Source organism: Babylonia areolata, chromosome 20, assembly GCF_041734735.1.
Source record: "Babylonia areolata isolate BAREFJ2019XMU chromosome 20, ASM4173473v1, whole genome shotgun sequence".
In the NCBI taxonomy this organism is placed as follows: Eukaryota; Metazoa; Mollusca; class Gastropoda; order Neogastropoda; family Buccinidae; genus Babylonia; species Babylonia areolata.
The window spans coordinates 38,390,186-38,411,357 of NC_134895.1; the positions used below are offsets into that span (position 1 = coordinate 38,390,186).

The window sequence follows — 21,172 nt, forward strand, 5'->3', positions numbered from 1 at the left end:
TTAATAAAAAAAAGAATTTTTTTAAAAAATAATAATAAAAATAAGTAAGCTAACAGACAAACAAATAAAATGAAACGTACAAGAAAAAAAAAGGAATAACAATGACAATAACAAATAAAAAACCAAACAATTAAGCAAATAAATGTGACAAACAAGGCTGTAAACACTAAAGATGACTACTACGTTCACTGATCGGAGCTGAATGTGACAAAGCTGTCAAGCGGAGACAAGTTTATCATCAGGAAACTGACCTGTGGAATGTAGAACAGTTTGCCTTTCTCCGGTTTGGTCAGTGAGCCACCAAACAAGGGCCACAACTGCAACATATGGAGAATTTTTTATATTCAAAAAAGGTCATTAATGTCTTCTCTGTATGTGTGTGTGTGTGTGTGTGAGGAAAATGGGTTGCAGGGGGAGAGTGGTGTGTGTGGGATAGTGTCTGTATGTGTGTACGCATGTATGTATGTGTGCATGTGTGGGTGTGTGCATGTTGTGGTTGTATGTGTGTGTATGCGTTTTTTGTGTGTCTGTTGTGGTCGAGTATGTGTGTGTGTGTCTCTCTTCTGGTTATATGTGTGTGTATGCGTGTGTGTATGCATGTGTGTGTGTGTGTGTGTGTGTGTTATGTTTAAGTGTGCGTGTGTGCATATGCCTGCGTGTGTACTGTGCAGGCATGCATATGTGCTGTAAATGCGTTCATGTATTGATCTAAACTTTCAAAAGCAGCTCACCTCCCCAAGAATGCGGAACAGGGAGCTCTTCCCACAACCGTTGGGCCCACACACCAGAACATTCATCCCTGCCTTCACCTGTCAACAAGGACATCACCACAACACCCACTGTACAGAAGGATTCCAGGTCAGTCATTACCAAGGCTTTCTCACAGCACAAAATTGATATCAATGATGTTGAAGAATGGAGAGAGAGTGAGAGTGTGGGATGTGAGATTGTAAGAGTAAACGAGTGAGCGAGTGAGACTGAGGGTGAGCAAGTGTGAAACTGAGTCTGTGTGTGTGTGTGTGTGTGTGTGTGTGTGTGTGTGTGTGTGTGTGTGTCTGTATGGACATATCTGTGTAAGCATGTGTAGATTCCATGCAAGAGTAATTCAAACTATTTGAAGACCTGTTAAATAAAATGCATGAAGTATTCTTAATAAATACCACTGAAAACACACACACACACACACACACACACACACACACACACACACACACACACAATGCAATGGGTAGTGAGACTGGGTGAGGGTGCGGACAAGGGAAGGAGTGTTTTTTTGTTTTTTTCAACAGGAAGCTAACAGTGGAGTGATGACCGTTAGGTGGAGGGATCATTTCTCATATTACTAATGAAAAAAACAACATATAAGTTATCTATCTGTGAGATCTGGACAGTCGAACAACCAATGGTGCACTGAAATAGTGATGGAGCAATTACAGATAAACATTTTTTTTTAAACTTTAAAAATGTATTCCTAGTGTTACAACGTAATTCATAGGTAACAACCAAAAAGTGTACTCACCTCAAAACTCAGTTCTTGGATAAGGACATCACCATTTGGTGTCACCAACGGCACTTTGTCAAACCTAAAATTTAATAAAGAGAAAACATGAAATAATTTTTTTAAAAGCATATCTTATCAGAATGTTCCAAAGAAATGATAGTCTACAATTCTATGTAACACCATAACTGCACCGACTCATTTTCCATAACTTAGTGTGTGTGGTTGGACATTACACAGCCAGGGTTTTATACTTCAGCAAGACAGACCGCATCAAACGGATGCAACATGCGTGTAGCATGCACACAAAAACATTTTCTGTAAAGAAACCTACAAACCATTGTCACATATGTTCAGAGACAACAATTCAAAGTGTTGGAACACGCCAACAATGTGTGAAATCAAACAGCGGTCACAAAGAGTTCACCAATCTACTCTGTTCCATGGACCGCATTAAACATTCAGAGACTTTTGGGAGGAAAACAATTTCATCAGCGAACTGGATACACTATTACATTTCTTGTCATTTGAATGAAACATAAATAGGTCCTATGTGCAGTATGCACTTAGCAAGGGTATCCCCGGCGGAATTTCTGTAGAAAAACCCACTTTGTAAGGAAAAGAAACTGGCAGAATTTCTGTAGGAAAACCCACTTTGTAAGGAAAAGAAACTGGCAGAATTTCTGTAGAAAAACCCACTTTGTAAGGAAAACAAACTGGCAGAATTTCTGTAGAAAAACCCACTTTGTAAGGAAAAGAAACTGGCAGAAAAACCCACTTTGTTGAGAAAAGAAATAGGCAGAATTTCTGTAGAAAAACACACTTTGTAAGGAAAACAAACTGGCAGAATTTCTGTAGAAAAACCCACTTTGTAAGGAAAAGAAATTGGCAGACTTTCTGTAGAAAACCCACTTTGTAAGGAAAAGAAACTGGCAGAATTTCTGTAGAAAAACCCACTTTGTCACTTTAAACAAATACACTTGCAGACAGAAAGAAGAAAACAAATGATGGGTGGAGCTGCACTGTGATTGACGTGCCCTCTTGTGGGAGAGCAGCACGAATTTCACACACAGAAATCTGCAGTGAAAAAAGTAAATACAACACAATACAATAAAATACAATACAGTACATTACAGGCCAGTCCAGTACAATAATCAGAACACAACACAACACAACACAACACAGCACAGCACAGCACAGCACAGCACAGTACAGTACAACACAATACACATGAAGTGTAGTGACTGAGAGAAGACACCTACTTGATGATGTGATCTCTGATGATGTGGTGCGCACAACACAATACAACACAACACTACACAATACAACAATACACACTACTTGACGATGTGATCTCTGATGATGAGGTGCACACAACACAACAATACACATGTAGTTAATTGTTAAATGTTGCTTATAGTCCAGCTGACCGCACAGGGCCATATCAGGACTGTCAAACCATACAAATGCCCAACCACGTCAACAAAAAACTGTCACATACATACACACAAAAAATCCTGTAAGACAGACACAGTTCATGACACATTATCCCAACCATTTAGCTCCTTGTGATAAATAAGATTAGGCCGTTCTTAAGGCGCCAGCCATTCTGCTTAGTTTTTCATACCCAGATTACAAAAAATCGTAAAAAAGGAAAAAGACAACAATACTTCAAATCCAAACAAAAAATAAATATAAAAAAAAGGCCATACTGGAAAATAATACTGCAGAATGGACAGCTAGTGCCCATTCAGTGTTTACAATCTCACTACCTAATTGCCACAGCAAAGACACTACATCACAGACTGTGGAAAAAAGAGAAAAAAAAAGTGTCAAAGCTTGCTTGAAAAGAGAACGGGGAATGGACTGGGAAGGTAGAAAAATGAGACAACAGTGAAGGAAGAAAAGGACGTGAACAGAGCCACAGAAAAAGAGGACAATTTCTGGACAGAATTTCCAGAAGACGGGGATGCTATTTATACTGAAACATCCCTGGCATCCCCATGGGGGGATACACATGAAGTGGACACCTACTTGATGATGTGATCTCTGAAGATGAGGCGCCCATTGCCAGGTTTCAGCTTCATGCTGCTCTCAGCCCCGTCCTCTGCACATGGTGGGAAATAAAATAAAATACAATGACGTTCTCTTTTTTTTTTTTCCCACTGGATTCCATAACCTGGGTTTTTATAATATGAACTGATCACTGTTCTGGGATCTAGCTTCCAACTTATCAGTCTTTCATTTTTTTTTTTTTTTTCATTTGGCTTACATTGGAAAAGCTTCGCCTCAATTAACACTACAGTCTGTGTGTGTGTGTGTGTGTGTGTGTGTGTGTGTGTGTGTGACATGTGTGCAGACATGTATGTAGACGTGTGTATGCATGTTTTGTGCACGTGTATGCCTGCATATGTATATAATTATGTGTGTGTGTATACACATTAATGTTTTTCTGTAGAATCACACACATATATATATATGTGTGTGTGTGTGTGTGTGTGTGTGTGTGTGTGTGTGTGTGTGTGTGTGTGACCACTGTTCAGATTATAACTACCCATAATGTTAATGCTCTGGGCCATTGTGCAAAGGAGGTAGAGTGCATTATTAAGTGCCCATTACCATTTATCATTATTATCATCATAACTGACTGACTGCACATTAATAAGCATCCGTTACTGTATAACATAATTATCATCATTATCATAATTGACTGACTGCATATTAATAAGCACCCGTTACTATTCATCATCATTATCATTATCATCGTAATTGACTGACTGCGAGGTCCATTGGACGTCGTCACCATTGTTCGCTCGTATCGTCCGTTGTTCAGGTCCTCCAGCACTTTCATCAACTCTGTCACACGCGCTGTGAACCTGTTACACACAGCATCGCACACTTCACTTCATGAATAACAATGATGATATATATATATATGATAGTCAGTCATGTCCGACTATGACCATCAGAACAGCAGAGGAGGCAACTGCTGTTCCGACTATTTGGGCTAGAATTTGATTATAGTGGAGAGTGTCTTGCCCAAGTACATCCCCACTCTCTCGGCCAAGAGGGTTTTAGGACAGTCGGCGTTGGGATGGTTCCCAAAGGCCAACTAGCCCACAAGGCTGCAGCACTAAGAGCCAGTGCAATTTTGCCTCCTAGTTTGAGAGTCATAGTCTTTCACAAAAGACTAACCTGTAAATGGTTTCCCATTGACTGGAGAAACCATAGATAATACAGCTCTCACTTTGCTGTTGGCCCAACTGTAAACTTATGTCAATCTGTGATATAAGCCAAGTGTTCGGCCTATATGGATACTTATGCAGCATCTATCCTCGGCTGGACACCAACCTCTACGCCCTTTACAAAGACGGGATCATTTGCACAACAGGCTGCCTACCCGGGCAGAGCCGACTGACAACTGCCACTGGGCGATCAACATTCGTTTCCTGTGTCATTCAGTCAGGTTTATGTCACGCACGCATATACACTCAGACATGTAACAATAACAAGAATATCAATAATCATAAAATAACAATACATGTATGACTGTCAGTCATGTCCGAATAGGACCATCAAAACAACAGAGGAGCCACCTGAACTGCTGTCGCAACTAATCTGGGGTAGAATCTGATTATAGTGGCCAAGAGAGAGAGAGAGTGGGGATGTAACTTTGGCAAGGGGCAAGACACTCTCCCCCATAATCAAATTCTAGCCCAATCTGTACTGCATAGTCACACCCCAACACCCATCAATTTGTTGTAAGAGACAAAATCTGTACTTCTGTAACACCTCAAAGGTTTATCTGTCAATACAGATAAAGTCTTTCATGCTATGTGTTGTTTTTTTTCTTATGTTCTTTGTTTTTTTCATATTATGTGACTATAATTTTCTCTATCAATGAAAGGAAAATGCTTCACAAAGACCTTTCTTCTAAAACCATGTGGCAATTTTACAGGTGATGTGAGAGAAAATATTCCAATATTCTTTCTACAGGATCTGACTGCAAAGGAACAACCATACGTGCTCACCCTGCAAGGCGCGTCATCTCTCTACCAGCCAGTACTATTCTCCCGATGGCTTCTGCCATCTTCACCAGCATGCGTCCGCTCTTGTAGTAATCCTGAAACAAAGCCATTCTTCCTGATTTCCATTTTGCATGATGCAGCAATCTTGAAACAACTCAGCTCTTCATGACTTATTAAGTGTATGATGCAATGTCCCAGAAACAAACAGAACACTACTATTTTTGTAACATCCTATACAATAACATAACAAAGAAACAATGGAGTTGTACTTGATTTCCAATGAAACAATGTTATTGCTCTCCTCTGTTATAACAATAATAACAACAACATTATTATTATTATTAACAATAATAACAACAATACTAACTGCAATAACAAAAATAAAACCGACAACAGCGACAACAGTAATGCTAATAATAATTATGATGCTAATAATAAGTATAATAATAATCGTCATTATCGTAACAGTAACGTTCAAGTAAATAGTGCTTAGCCCGCAGTTCTAAGCAAAACCTTAACAACATGTGGCACAATTTAGGCACAGAAGTATGAAAAATATCAAAGACACAACCTCACCAAGACAACAGAATTATACACACATCTTAGACATCAATCAAACCTGTTCCCTAACACAGCTGAGCTAAAGGCAATACGATGTGATGTGTTCTCAGGAACACCAAAGCCCAACCTCCATTTGAGGGGGGGAGCAGCCAGACTGACCTCCAGCAGCTCGCTGTGGGAGGAGGTGAGGTGCCGGGGGTGGGACAGGTCCAGGAAGGGCCGGCTGACCACCAGGTACCCCACCACAGTGGCCACATCTGTCGACAACAACACAACACAACACACGACTTCAGTTTTATGTGTCGTGATACTGGGATCTAAGTATTGTGATACTGCATTCAAGTATTGTGATACTGGGATCTACGTACTGTGATACTGGGATCTAAGTATTCTGATACTGCATTCAAGTATTGTGATACTGGGATCTAAGTACTGTGATACTGGGATCTAAGTATTCTGATACTGCATTCAAGTATTGTGATACTGGGATCTAAGTATTCTGATACTGGATTCAAGTATTGTGATACTGGGATCTAAGTATTGTGATACTGGATTCAAGTATTGTGATACTGGGATCTAAGTATTGTGATATGACTGCGTGCATGCGTGTGTGCGTGCAGGTGTGCACGCGTGTGTGAGCATATTTTTGCAACGATGCTGCTGTGGGCAAACAAGGACCAGTGTTTGTTTAACAAAACACAGTTTACGACTAACCCCTCGTATTACTGATGTGCAGTCATACACCCTCTTTCTTCTAACAGGACAAAATCTAGTGTTTGTTTCACAAAAGACAGTTTATAATTAACCCCTTATGTACTGATGAGCAGTCAAACACCCTGTTTCTTCTAACATTCTCAGCCATATACCACATTCTTGTCATTCACATGCCATGGAAATCCCCCACCCCCCACATCCCCCAACCAACTAACACCCTAATATACCACATTCTTATCCTTAGTATTGTGATTTTTTTTCGTTTTATTATCCAAAAGTGGGCTTTTACAAGCGTCTGCTGGCATCTGCGTAACTTTTCAAATTTTCTATCATATTTTTGTTGAGCACTAAACGTACGCCTTGAAGGGGAGAGAACTTACATTTGGCAATGATGTTGTCCAGGAAACCCATTTGCAAACGGAAAAAGATGAAGTTCCGAAGATGTTTCACCTGCACATAAATGTTGTTGTTTTTTCAATCAGATAATTTTCCTTCAAAGCATATCATGTGCGTTAATGAAAACAAGCATAATGATTCAAAAAGTGTCAAAAAGAGAAAATCACATCCTTCTGCTTTCGGACTTCTGACCATAAATGCTGTCACAACCTTGTAGGGTGACCTAAAATTTAGTGCACATTCCAATTTCATACACAGACAGGGCACATGCATCTGATAAGACGCAATGATCAGATAACATATAACATTTTTTTTTGCGCCTTACACTAAACTGTAGGCTGGAAATTACAGTAAATGCAAAGATGTAGAATTCAATGCACACTTGTGAGTAAAAGCTAAGAAAGTGTGTTTGCTGATGTACCGATCATACACTGGGAAATAAAGAAGACAACATATGCAAATATCTATACTGAAAAGTATAGTTCGGTACAGAATCTAATACATACCACCACATGACAGTGAAAAAACCCCAAACCAACAGAACTTTACCCCTTCACTGTTCAGTTTTCATGAAACAGGGAGGATCTGAAAAGCACTTAGCACTCTTTGTGTGATTCAAGTCCAGATACATGTAAGCGATTTTGTTTTAAGTGATACAAACCCTCGTGGAAGAAGTCATGGCAAAGAGCTATGTCTGACTGTCTGACACTGATGCTCCTTGTCGCCACAAGGAGACAACAATCCTCCAGGTTTGAGAAGCAAGCTTGTCAGCAGCAGTCAAAACCTTGATTTTCCTTCTGCGTTCACACCCTTATACCCCACCAGGCACCATGAGCCAGGATTCCAACCCAGGACCCTTAGACTGAACGCCCCACCTGTCAAGGGCTTGGTAAGAATGAAATAAACAAAAACAAAACAAAACAAGGCCACTTACCAGCTTTGTGAAAGTGGCAATGATGATGTGCTGTTCTTTGCGTTGGCCCTGGTAGAAGGCAATTTCTTCACTGAAAACACACACACATACACACACACACACACACACACACACGCACGCACGCACATGCACACACACACACAATCATCACACAATCATAAGCAAAAACATGACTCGAAACAAACCTTACTTGTAGAAAGAAAAAAAATCACGGTTTCTCGTCACACGATTTCTGTATACAATCTCTCCCCTCATGGTTTCAGACCAAGCACACATGAGTCTCACCAGGGAAGAGGCAGGACAGTAAACAACAGCAGACAGTAACTGCACAACATTAGGGATGGCAAAAGCCAGCAAGCAAAAACAACAGCAACATTGCAACAAAATAACAAAAACTTGTTTTTTAACTTTGTTTTCTTGAATAAGCCTAAGACTGAACACCAGCTGTTTCACAAATTCTTTGCTGTGAAGACGTCCGTCACTTACTAAAGATGTACCAACATCCGGATAGGACTTTGTATGAGATTTTTTTGTTGTCCTGTTTATCCATAACTGTGTCCTGTTTGTAACTGTGATGTAAGGAGGAAGGTGGAAGAATGGTTAAGATGCTTATCTGTCAATACAGTCCATGAGGGTCTCAGTTCCAATCCTGGTCCCACCCTTTCTACAAAGTTTGACTGGGAAATCAAACCGAGCGCCTTCATGCAGATGAGACAATAAACTGAGGTCATGTGTGCAGCACACACTTGGCGCACTGAAAAAGAACCCATGGCAATGCAACGTAAGTGTTGCCTTCCGGTAAATTCTGAAGAAGAAATCCACTCTGATATGTACACAAACATATACCCATGTACTCAAGGCCTAACAAAGTGCATTGGGTTATGCTGCTGGTGAGGCATCTGCCAAGCAAATGTGGTGTAATGTATATGGGTTTGTCCAAATGTAGTGACGCCTCCTTGAGAAACTGTATTGTAACATGTCCTAAATAAACAGGAAGTTTAACCCATTCAATCCAGAGGAGTTTACAGCACTGGCAGGCTTCCATGCCATACTGACATGAAAAAACCCCCACAGAATATGTTTTTTCTCCACATTCCATGTGGACACATCTAGTAAGTTAGTTCCCTTTCTTTGCGGTTTATGCAGTTTCAGTTTTCAGTTTCAGTCTCTCTGACCAATCCATACACACACCACATCACATCTGCTAGGCAGATGCCTGACCAGCAGCATAACCCAACGCTCTTCCTCAGGACTTGAGTGCATGCTTCCATATTTGTGCACCTACCAGAGTGGATTTCTCCTACGGAATTTTGCCAGAGGACAACACTCTCGTTGCCATGGGTCTTTTTCTGTGCGTCAAGTGCATTCTGTACACTGGACCTCAGTTTATCGTCTCATCCGAATGACAAGACACTCAGTTTGATTTTCCAGTCAAACTTGGGAGAAAAGCGAGAGCCGGATTCGAACCCACACCCTCACAGATGCACATGTAGGAGGAATGTGAAAACTGTCTGAATAAGATTAATTTTGACACCAGAACAACAGGCACAACAGCCGAGTGATTAAAGTGTTGGACTTTCAATCTGAGGGTCTCGAGTTCAAATCTTGGTAATGGCACCTGGTGGGTAAAGGGTGGAGATTTTTCCGATCTCCCAAGTCAACATATATGTGCAGACCTGCTTGTGCCTGAACCCCCTTCCTGTGTATACGCAAGCAGAAGATCAAATACGCACGTCAAAGATCCTGTAATCCATGTCAGCGTTTGGTGAGTTATGGAAACAAGAACATACCCAGCATGCACACCTCCGAAAATGGAGTGTGGCTGCTCACATACCAGGGTAAAAACAGTCATACACGTATAAGCCCACTCGTGTGCATGAGTGAACGTGGGAGTTGCAGCCTTCGAATGATGAAGAAGAAGAAGATGCCAGAACAAGACTTTGGGCACAGGGCTCAATGAGTAAGCTATCAAACCAACTGCTGACCTGTTTGTGATGAGCCTGGAGTTGACGTAGCGGTACTCTCCCTCCAACTTCTGCTCAGCCACAGTCAGTCGTCCGATTGGGCGTCGCATCCTGACAATGAATATATAAATATTAATTATCATGATTGTAGCAGTTGTTTCCAAATGCATTTGACAATCACAAGAAGTTTACAAGTTAAAAAAAAAAAAATCAACTCTTTTTAAAGGAAAATGTTGCTTTTTATGATAGTCATAAGTATCAGTATCAAATATCAGTTCACAAGTAGCTAACAAATTCATAAAAAAATCAAAAATGTTTTCAAAAATCAGTCTAATAACTCATTAAGTTCAAAGCAGAAAAAACAAAAAACAACCTCTCTCTCTTCTCAAACAAATCAGTAATCTTGACTTAAAAGTGACATTAAAACCTGTGAAAGAGATCAAAATGTAAAGGCCGAGAGAAAGAAAGGAAGAGAGACAGATATAAGGAAAGAGAGGATGGGAAAGGGAAGGGAAGAAGAATTGGGAAATGGCAATCGGGACAGAGACCGAGAATGTAATAATAATAAGAATAATAATAATAATAATAATAAAAGGACATTTGGTACACCCAATCTAATGATACAAAAGCCCTGGGCGTTTACAATTTTTTTTTTTTTTTTTTAAATACAATGATGCATGCATACTAAAAACACACAAGTACACCTGTACGCACAAATCATCCTGTTCCAACTCCATCCCACAAACCCACACAAACTCCACACAAAATGCAGACACACGCAAGCACTGGTGCGCACGCACAACCCAATCGTTCAAGGCATATGAACATGTGTACGTTTAAAAACAGTAAAAACAATAGAAACAAAAAATTAACTTGAATAAAACATAAACGTGAAGACAAGGAGTTATTTACTGATTTGAATGGCTGGAAATAAACGAGTTTTCAAAGAGGTTTGGCTGGAAACAAATGAGTGTTCAAAGAGGTTTGGCTGGAAATAAACGAGTTTTCAAAGAGGTTTTGAAAGAAGGGCAAGAAACAGCATGACAAACAGGAAACAGGAGTGTTCAATGCGGAAAATGTTAAAGGAAAAATACAGGACAGAAAGAGATAAAAAAAAAGGTAGTTGCGGGCGGAGGGAGGACGGCGCGAAGAGAGGAATGTAAAAAGATAACAGTGAAGAGTGACAGAGGGAGTCAGAGAGGGAGTGAGAGAGGGAGAAGAGCCAAAGGCTGAAAAGAGAGGATAGACTGACAAGACAAGACAAGACAAGACAATGGTTTATTTGTTAGGCCTCCGGCCCATAGCAAAGGAGTGGGCTACTAACAAAAATATTACATAATGAATCAAATAGTGTGAATACTCCTCTCCCCTTCCTCAAACACATGCACGCGTGCATATACACACCCACACACACGCTCGCGCGCTAAACACACAGATCCAGCGATATGGATTAAGTGAAATGCTGAGAGGGTAGACTGAGGAAAGGAGAGAGAGAGAGATGCTAAAGGACAGGCAGGTGGGAAAAAGAGGTGACAGAGAGGAGAGACAGAGAGAGAGAGAGGAAGGAAAGAGAGAGGGTGCTGAAAAAACACATAGGGACAGAGAATACATGTATATTTCCTAATCTCTTCAGTCTGTAGTGATCGTGCTCACCTTGTCAGCACCATACCAGACACAGCCAGGTACAACAGCATGAAGCCTGGACCCTGCACACACACACACATTTACACACACACACACATTTACACACACACACACACACACACAAAACACACACACCCACACACAAACACACACACACGTCAGGCATGCACACAGAAACAAAACAGAAACAAGCCTTGATGTAAGACTTTTTCTGTTGCCCTGCTGAATTCATGATTGTATTTATAATGTGGAATGTTTGACATAAAATACAGTTTAAAACCAAAAGAAATAACCCATCAAAGTATCCCCCTCCGTGTCAACAACAACTACAACAAAATCTACTGTCATTATAAAATATAAATTCAGTTCACTTACTTTCTTTCCCACTCATCTCTCCCCCCCCCCCCCCCACACACCCCCCTTGTCACAAACCATTATCAATTTGACAGTTTGTAAGAATATTTACTCTTACCTCTTTTTCATCCATTCAACAATGCTGAAAAAGGAAATTTTCTATCTAAAATTACGTTTAAATAACATACTTACCGTGACCCAACTAGAGCAGACTCCAGCAGGGGTCTGACATTCCTGTCCTGTGCAAACTACTATCCGCCTATGCGGAGAAAACGAAAGCAATACGGCCGATAACCTCCCGGGAAGTAGGTAACCTCCCCTTTGTCCAGTTAGCTAGCGCCCTCTTTTGAAAATCATGTTCTCTCTTTATATAACAACAACAACAACAACAAAAAAAACCACAAGAGGAGAACATACCTGGGCTCCAATGGCTCCAGTCAGTTTGACCGTGTACAGTATGACATCAAGGATTGGCTGTAAAGAATCAACTGTCACCATTCAACATTACATTACAATAACTGATCATTACAAAACAGTACCAACAATAATAATAATAATAACAACAATGGAGAAAAAAAACAAAAACAGCAATAACAATAACAAATAATAATAATAGTAATAGCAACAACAGCAATAATAATAATAATAATAACAAGTACTAATAATAACAATAACAACTGCAATAATAATAACAAATACAAATAATAACAATAATTACAACAGCAATATAATAACAGTAACAACAACAACAACAACAACAAATAATAATAATAATAATAATACAGTATTCACACAGCACCAAGTCTTGTGCAGCTCCAGACAAATCAAACTGCTTACACACCAGTCGTTCACATGCCAAACATAACTGTGGATCTGAGCGATGACAGACAAAACATACACTGACGTAAACAGAAAGCTAGAGTAGTCTGGGGAAGAGGGAGCAGAGAAGATGCTATTTTGGAAAAAGTCGGTAATCAAGGACAGACTGCAAAGAGGAAGCGGAGGAGATGCTATTTTGGAAAGAGGTGGTATTCAAGGACAGACTGGAAAGCGGGACTGGAGGAGATGCTATTCTGGAAAGAGGTGGTATTCAAGGACAGACTGGAAAGAGGAAGCGGAGGAGATGCTATTCTGGAAAGAGGCGGTATTCAAGGACAGACTGCAAAGAGGAAGCAAAGGAGATGCTATTTTGGAAAGAGGCAATATTCTTCTTCTTCTTCGTCGTTCGTGGGCTTCAACTCCCACGTTCACTTGTATGTACACACGAGTGGGCTTTCACGTGTATGATCGTTTTTACCCTGCTATGTAGGCAGCCACACTCCGTTTTCAGGGGTAGGCGGTATTCAAGGCCAGTTGGAAAGAGGGAGCAGAGGAGGTGCTATTTTGGAAAGAGGCGGTATTCAAGGCCAGAATGGAAAAAGCTGAGTGCAGATATTTAAGGAGGCAAGCAAGGGAGCTCGTTCCAAACATCCGATCCAGAGACAGATAAAGAGCAGCAGCTTACTGCGGTGTGTTTTGAATCTGACAACGAAGAAACAGAGTGGATCTCAAACTGTTCATAGTGAGCAAGATGGGATGCACAGGTGAAGGCTGACTCAGGGATAGCAAGGGAAAAATTTGTTGATACATTCATAACACAAGAGTGCTGATCTTGTACTTTTATTCTGTGTATGACAAGGAGCTGATGCAGTGACTGTATGAGAACAGTGATGCGCTCAGACAGTTTCTTTTAAAGGACTAGCCGGGCAGCAGTGCTGAAGGGAGTGAATGGAGGAAGCAAGCAAACCAGACAGGAGTGGTTACAGTAGTTGAGGCAAAAGAGAATGAAATGGCACTCCCTAATGCAAACCATGGGTAAACTGTCAATAGACCAAACATGGGGAAAACAATAACCAGTCACACAAAACATCAAAAATCACTTTCAAAAGAAAAAAAAAAAGCAAGCTCTCTCTCGATATTAACAATGAATCCAATTGATTGAAGTCTAATTTCCTGTTTCTTTTCTTCATTTCATGTATATATATATATATATATATATATATATATATATATATATATATATATATACACACACACACACATACATACATACACCTACATAATCATACACATACATACATATATATATATATATATAGCAATTTCTCAGTGTACTGTAAAAGAACCCAGGACAACAAACAAGTCCCCTCAGTCCCTTCACCTTGCTGAGGTTGGAGTAGAGCTCGGCCACAGAGTCACAGAACTTCTCCACGTCCTGAGTCAGGAGCTGGTCGGGGTTGGAAATGCGGTTGTCCAGGTTGCTCATTTTGTAGAAGGTGAACCCTCTGCAACATTGCATACATGTGTGAGTGACAGTCACATATTTTTCCTTTTGTCCTCTTGTTGCTTGCATCCCAGACTGCTACCACACAGCAGCCGAGCATATCAGGGCTGAAAATCTGTAAATATCAGCCCTGTATAACTTGTAGAATTATACATTAACAAAATTACAATAATATAAAAAGAAACACCTGGAAAAAAAATCTCTTTGTCACAGCTTCACGGTAATTCTTTTACACAAAAATGAGAGGAATAAATCAAGGTAAACAAGAAAATCACACGATAACTGAATAATGATAATACTGAAACACACACACACACGCACAAGGCACACGCACACACCTACCTCAGATATCTGTTGTAGAGGAACTGTGACAAACGCGTGCGGAACCTCAGTTTCAGTTCGTTCAAACCATACTGAAAGACAAGAAAATGGGTCACAAGTCAAGTTCTTGACTGTCAAAAATTAAGTCCAGAATTTTACAGAACCTGATTTGGATTTAGTTCAGAACACCAAGGGTCACTTGACGGGCTAACCAAACAATCAATGGGTCATTTTCTAAATTAATGGGTCAGGAAAATCAACCCCTTGATATGATTTTAATGCATTCATCTGTTATGATTTTAATCAAGACGAAGTCAAAAAACTTGTATTCAGATTGTGCAGTCAAATTCCTTTTTTTTTTTCTCTTTCAGGTTGGATAATAATTGGTTAGCCATTCAGTTAGCGATTTCACCAAGAAGATGAGACGGTAGAAGGAAGGAAAGAAGGAAGGAGGGAAAGAAGAAAGGAAGGAAGGAAGGAGGGAAGAATGATGGATGAATGGCTGGACAGACAGACAGTTGTCTGATTATAAGTGGACTGGGTCACACTGGTATGCATGGTGCTTCTTACCTTCAACATGTTGTTGACCACAGAAATCTGAAACAACATTTTCAGTCAAGCATTATTTTTCTTTCACAAAAATGTTACAAACAGAGCACACTACTTATCCAAATGATTTCAGAAACAAAGTACTAAACCTGCTGTGTCAAAAGAACAAAAAATGTACTTTGTCAACAAAAACAGAATGGAGCAGTTTCATCATGTCAGGTTACTGACCTGGGGTGGTATTCAAGAGACCATCGTACCTGCAGGTAAAGGTGTACCTGCAGGTGAATCTACAAAAGGTAAGGCCCATTTGCCTTGTCACATGTACCTTTACCCACAGGCAGGATGGTCTCTTGAATACCACCCCAGGAAAATGACTGAAATCTGTCATAAGAATCAAATGCTTATCTGCTAGCAACTAGAATCCACAGTTTCCTTTTTTCTCTTTCATCGCCTCCCTGAGCTGAGCAAGCATTAACAAAATAAACAAGTATACACACGCATATATATTTCTTCAAAACACTGCAATTTGATCCTGAGAAAACAAGCACCAACCAAAAAAATATGAACACTTGATCACAGGCATACCCAATCCCACAATAAACATTTCATATAGCATGAATACGTATGTTCTGTCGTAATTCTCCCTTCACCATGTTCACATCTCTTTTCTTTATTTCATAATCCCCAAAGCTTTCATCCCCAACTGCCTCCTTGAACAACTGAACTGAACTTCTTTCCAAACCACTGTTTACCTTTCTTCACTGTTCTCTCCCTCCTCGAAACCCCACATTTTTATTTCATTTTATGGATTGAAATTAAGCATATCATAATGTCTGTATGTGTGTGCTCTCCAAGACAAACTATCATTTCTATGATTTAAAATTTAGAAGGAAAAAACACATGTGTGTATGTGTGTGCATTTGTAGTGAGAGGAAGGTGTTTGCTGGTTGTCAGCATCATTCATATTTATAACAAATCCTGGGGCTTTTGCACGATAAACACACCGTTATATCATAATTTTCTTTAATATCATCACTCACAGCAGGCATGGCGTAGATGAACTTGAACAGATGCACTTTGAACAAATTCATGTCCCGACCGATGATTGCACTGGAAAGCAATTACCAAACAGTCAATTAATAAAGGAGCATCAATTGTTAAGAAACACAGAAAACATCAACATTTCACACCTGTGCCAGAAGAACATAAATGTCATTTCCACATGTGTCTAAAAATGATAACAATTCTAACAACAAAACGGAACATGTTAGCTTCACAAAAGTTAGATACATTAAAGTGCGTGAGCTCACTTAATTTCTTCTCTTTTTTATGAAACAAAATCAATGTTTTTTTGTTGGTTGGCTGGCTCAATATCAACATAAATGAAAAGAGCCTGACTGTGTGAGTGAGACAGTGAGTAAGAGAGAGAATGAGAGAGAGAGAGAGTGTATGTGTGTGTATGTGTGTGTGCGTATGTGTGGGTGCAAGTGTTCTGGTGTGGGTGCATGCATACATTTGTCTCTGTGTGTGAGGGTGGGGTGTCAGTATGAATATTAACTTTTTGTGTGATGATGTGTATCCTGATCAATGTTTCTTTGCAAAGGTGCAGGGTTCTTTCTTTTCCCTCTTAACTGAGAAGCATTACAATCTGAATCTCATAGATTTTGCAAAAATGAAACCACAATTCTCTCAAATCACTTCCCTTCAGATTCAATTTCCCTTGGTAGTGAAGTGAAGCTTTTACTAATAATCATAAGATATGCATATTAGTACTGGATATTCTGTTTGCCTTCGTTATGCAAATTTTCAAAATGTTCACATGCACATTTCTCTTGACTAGACAATAAAGTAACATACTCTACCTGGACTTGATTTTGTTTTCATCAGAAATAAATATCCCACAAGTGTTAAAAAAAAAAAAAAAAAAAAAACCCACTCCAAACAACCCTCCACTGGCTCACCTTTCTATGGCAGTGCCATTCTGAATCATCCACACATCTGCGTATGTCCTGGCTATCAGAGACATGGCCACCAGAAGCAAGTACCAAGACTGGACAGAGAAAACATTTTTTTTTTTCTAATTGCAAATCAACACATTGTGCAGCAAGTACCACGACTGGCAGAGACCTTTATTTTTTTTTTTTAATGCAAATCAATGCATTCTGCCCAATGCCCTAAACTCAAATGTGTGCATATATGGGCACAAACATTACATTTTGGCAAATTTGTTCACATACATGTACAGCCATGCTGCTATTGCCACACACATTCACCAACACACACATACACACACACACACAGGACTTGACCCATTATTTTTATTTTATTAATTTGAACAGGAAAGCAGTGAGTTCAAAGAATGGCCTTTCAGCCAAATACATCAACTTGCATACAATTTTTGTCTGTTTGACCTGCTCTTAAATCAGTACATCCAATACTATACAAGTACCATCATTCGACTAACACTGATCAACATTTTATAGAGAAATCAAGGAAAGAGGTTGATTTCTTTTTTTAAACAATGTAACCAAAACTGGTTTTCTTAACTGCTTGTAACTATTAGTATTATGTAAGTCTGATCAGTACCTCAAATCAACATAACCTGAAGAGACACTACAGAAGTATTAGATAAACTATAAAGAAGAAAAGATAAAAAATGTTGCTAACAAACAGGACATCAACTTACCTCCATTGACAGCCATCCTGGCACGAGAATCTTCCAAATCTTGGCCAGTCTCCTACAATATTCATCAGTAACAGAAAATAAATATCAAGCATAAAGGCATCAGTTGTATAATCTACATATAATGAATTATGAAGTAAAAATATTCTTTTGATTATGCATGCATGTATGTATTTGTACACTTTATGGAAATCATAATACATCAGAAGGTAATGAGGAAAACAGGGAAAGCACAGCCTGCATGTGAATGTGCAGTTTAGCTTCCAACCTTCTATTTTGATCATTTGATAATGATTTTTTTTAATCAATTGCACTGACAAAGAGTAATGTACATTTTGTGCAAGATCTATTTAAATCTATTTTTATGAGTGTTAATAAAATCAATTGCACCCTCTTCTCTGTTTGTTTCAGGTTGCTTCAGATTTGGAGCAAAGAGCGAATGTGCAGACACACAAAATTATCATATAGACTCCTGTGCACATACTGACACACACTCACACACATATATACACACACACATGTACACACATGTGTGCGTTTTCTTTGTAACACGTGCATGTGCTCGCGCACATACACACACACCCCTCTACGATACCTTCACCTCTCCCGTAGTCTGGGTTCAGACCGTTGGGGCACCGCTGCTGACCTGGCCACCACCCCTCTCCACTCTTCACGGTTTTCTGATTTCCTCAGGGCGTCACCGAGCGTCAAGCCTGTCCAACCCCGGATGTTGTCTTCCCATCTCTTCCTCTGCCGTCCTCTCCTTCTGCCTCCTTGTACGGTGCCTTGCAGGAACGTTTTGGCAAGACCAGATGATCGGGAGATGTGTCCATACCACCTAAGTTTGCGTTTTTTCACTATGGACAGGTCTTCGTAGGGTCCAATACTTTGCTTGATTCTGTTCTTCACTTCCATGTTAGTGATGTGGTCTCTGTAGGAGATGCCAAGTAGTCTACGAAAGCATCTCATCTCGACGGCTTGGATTCTTCTCTCGATGTCCGCAGTCAGGGTCCAAGTCTCGCAGGCGTAGAGCAATATTGAAATAACCAGGGAACGCATCAGTCTGATTTTTGAGCTGAGAGCGATGTTTTTGTTGTTCCAGATGGTGTTCAGCTTGTTGAGTGCCATTGTTGTTTGGGCAATTCTCGAGAGTACTTCTGGTTTAGATCCTTCATCTGACACGATTGCTCCCAGATATTTGAAGCTGTGGACTGTTTTAAGCTTTTCGTCGTTGACTTTGATGTCAATGCTGATGCCGTTGGTGTTGTTAGTCATCAGTTTGGTTTTCTCCGCACTGATTTGCATTCCATACGATGTGGAGGCTTTGTCTAGATGTTTGACCAGGCTTGCCAGTTCTTCTTCTTTTCCAGCCAGTCCATCAATGTCGTCGGCAAAACGTAGGTTTGTGATTGTTCTGCCGCCTATGCTGACTGTTCCTACATGCTCTTCCAGTGCGTCAGTCATTATTCTTTCTAAGAAGATGTTGAAGAGTGTTGGGGAGAGTAGACAGCCTTGTCTCACTCCAACTGTGGTTCTGAACCAGTCCCCGATGCTATTGTTGAGGTAGACGGCGCTGGTGGCTTTGTCATAGAGGTGCTGTATCAGTCTGATCAGGTTGGCGTTGATGTTGTACAGATTCATGGTAGCCCACAAAGCTGCATGCCAGACCCTGTCAAATGCCTTCTTAAAATCAATGAAGACGTGGTAGAGGTCTTGTTGGTGTTGATGGTACCTCTCACATAGCAACCTCAAGTTGAAGATTTGTTCAGTTGTGCTCCTTCCTGGTCTGAAACCTGCCTGTTCTTCAGCAATGATGTTTTCTGCTTGTGGTTTCAGTCTGTTAAGCAGGATCTTCAACATGACTTTGCTGGGATGACTAATCAGGCTGATGGTGCGGTAGTTTTGACACTGCTGGAGATTGCCCTTTTTGGGGAGGGTGATGATCAGTGATTGTGTCCACGGTGTGGGCCATTCCCCTGTTTGCCAGATCTTGTTGCAGATTTTCAGTAGCACATCTATCATAACTTCACCCCCTGCTTGGACCAGTTCTGATGGGATGTTGTCCACTCCTGCCGATTTCCCTTTTTTCAGCGATGCTATTGCTGCCTCTATTTCTTCACGGAGTATGGGGTGATTACTGTTACCAGTGGCTGGTGGAACATTCAGTATTGCTGGATCACCTGTGGTCTGTATGTTGTATAGCTCTGAGCAGTATTCTGTCCATCGCTTTAGGATGTCTTGTTCTTCTGTTAGACATTTTCCATCCTTGGTCTGGATGTTGGACATAGTTCTACCTTGCCTTGTGTTGGTAAGTTCTTTCACAACTTGGTAGGCTTTCTTGCTGTTGTTTCTTGTCAGGTTTTCCTCTATGTCCTGGCATTTTCCTTCAATCCAATTCTCCCTTGCCTTCTTCTACGATACATTGATCAGCAAATCTGATTACTACTGTGCTAGCTGTAGCACTACAGTACCAATAAGATGCTCAGCACTAACCTGACAAACACTTTGTCCACAGCTGCTTTTTCCTTCTTGTGGTCATGCTGCAAGCAAAACAATCATTCACTTTAGTGTAAGTATTATTTCATTCCTTGACAATATTGATTAACTCACTCAGGAAAACAAGTTTTCTCCCTTGCTTTTCCCCACAGACGGCCCATTTTTAGAGTTTGGAAACAAAATTACAAAAAATACAAAATACAGAGTAAAAAAATGAAACTTTCAGAACTGGTTTATTACATGTTCAGCTATTACATATATAAAAAAAAAAAAAAATCAAATTTCTCATCTTATTTTTAGTTTTGCCATATGTAGAAAATAATGCCAATTTTCACCCCGAATCACCATATCCATGCTCGCTTTCTGCATTAAATTCACTTTCTTCTTCGTCATCATCCACCTCTTCAATGTCCGACCCTTCAGTTTGTAGCATTTCAAGTACTTCCGCAACACTAAAACGTTGCCATCGCTGCCTTATTTGCTCCACAACATTTTTAGAAGAGCCCGCTTTGCTAACAGGCTGGCACGCGAGCAGACGAACGGTCAGTGACCTTTGTCAGCGTGTGTGCGAGATGGGCCACACATGGCAGGCTGGCCAATCATACCATTCGATTGTGAAGTGACCAAGAATAGCGCACTCTGCTTGGCTAATCACAAAATCATGTGTACAGCGCGTGATGGATTTTTATTTCTTGAAAATGCTATTC

General features: G+C 40.2%; 1 protein-coding gene and 1 long non-coding RNA gene across 2 annotated transcripts in view; one reads left to right on the forward strand and one right to left on the reverse strand.

Moving 5' to 3' along the window:
* Positions 1-21,172, forward strand: part of LOC143295486 (uncharacterized) — a 365,664-nt gene that overhangs the window by 139,088 nt on the left and 205,404 nt on the right. The gene's annotated exons all lie outside the window — the stretch shown is intronic.
* The window catches only part of LOC143295479 (ATP-binding cassette sub-family D member 3-like), a 35,043-nt gene that overhangs the window by 11,893 nt on the left and 1,978 nt on the right, over positions 1-21,172 (reverse strand). The window contains exons 3-21 of the mRNA XM_076607197.1: positions 20,463-20,509; positions 17,973-18,024; positions 17,248-17,336; positions 16,327-16,396; positions 15,308-15,334; positions 14,759-14,829; positions 14,294-14,417; positions 12,511-12,567; positions 11,749-11,801; positions 10,117-10,206; positions 8,132-8,201; positions 7,182-7,251; positions 6,247-6,344; positions 5,530-5,621; positions 4,277-4,374; positions 3,533-3,605; positions 1,520-1,583; positions 732-809; positions 252-317 (exon numbers count right to left, since the gene is read on the reverse strand). Coding sequence (XP_076463312.1) covers positions 252-317; positions 732-809; positions 1,520-1,583; positions 3,533-3,605; positions 4,277-4,374; positions 5,530-5,621; positions 6,247-6,344; positions 7,182-7,251; positions 8,132-8,201; positions 10,117-10,206; positions 11,749-11,801; positions 12,511-12,567; positions 14,294-14,417; positions 14,759-14,829; positions 15,308-15,334; positions 16,327-16,396; positions 17,248-17,336; positions 17,973-18,024; positions 20,463-20,509 — 1,389 coding nt within the window. The remainder of the gene's footprint in view (positions 1-251; positions 318-731; positions 810-1,519; positions 1,584-3,532; positions 3,606-4,276; positions 4,375-5,529; positions 5,622-6,246; positions 6,345-7,181; positions 7,252-8,131; positions 8,202-10,116; positions 10,207-11,748; positions 11,802-12,510; positions 12,568-14,293; positions 14,418-14,758; positions 14,830-15,307; positions 15,335-16,326; positions 16,397-17,247; positions 17,337-17,972; positions 18,025-20,462; positions 20,510-21,172) is intronic.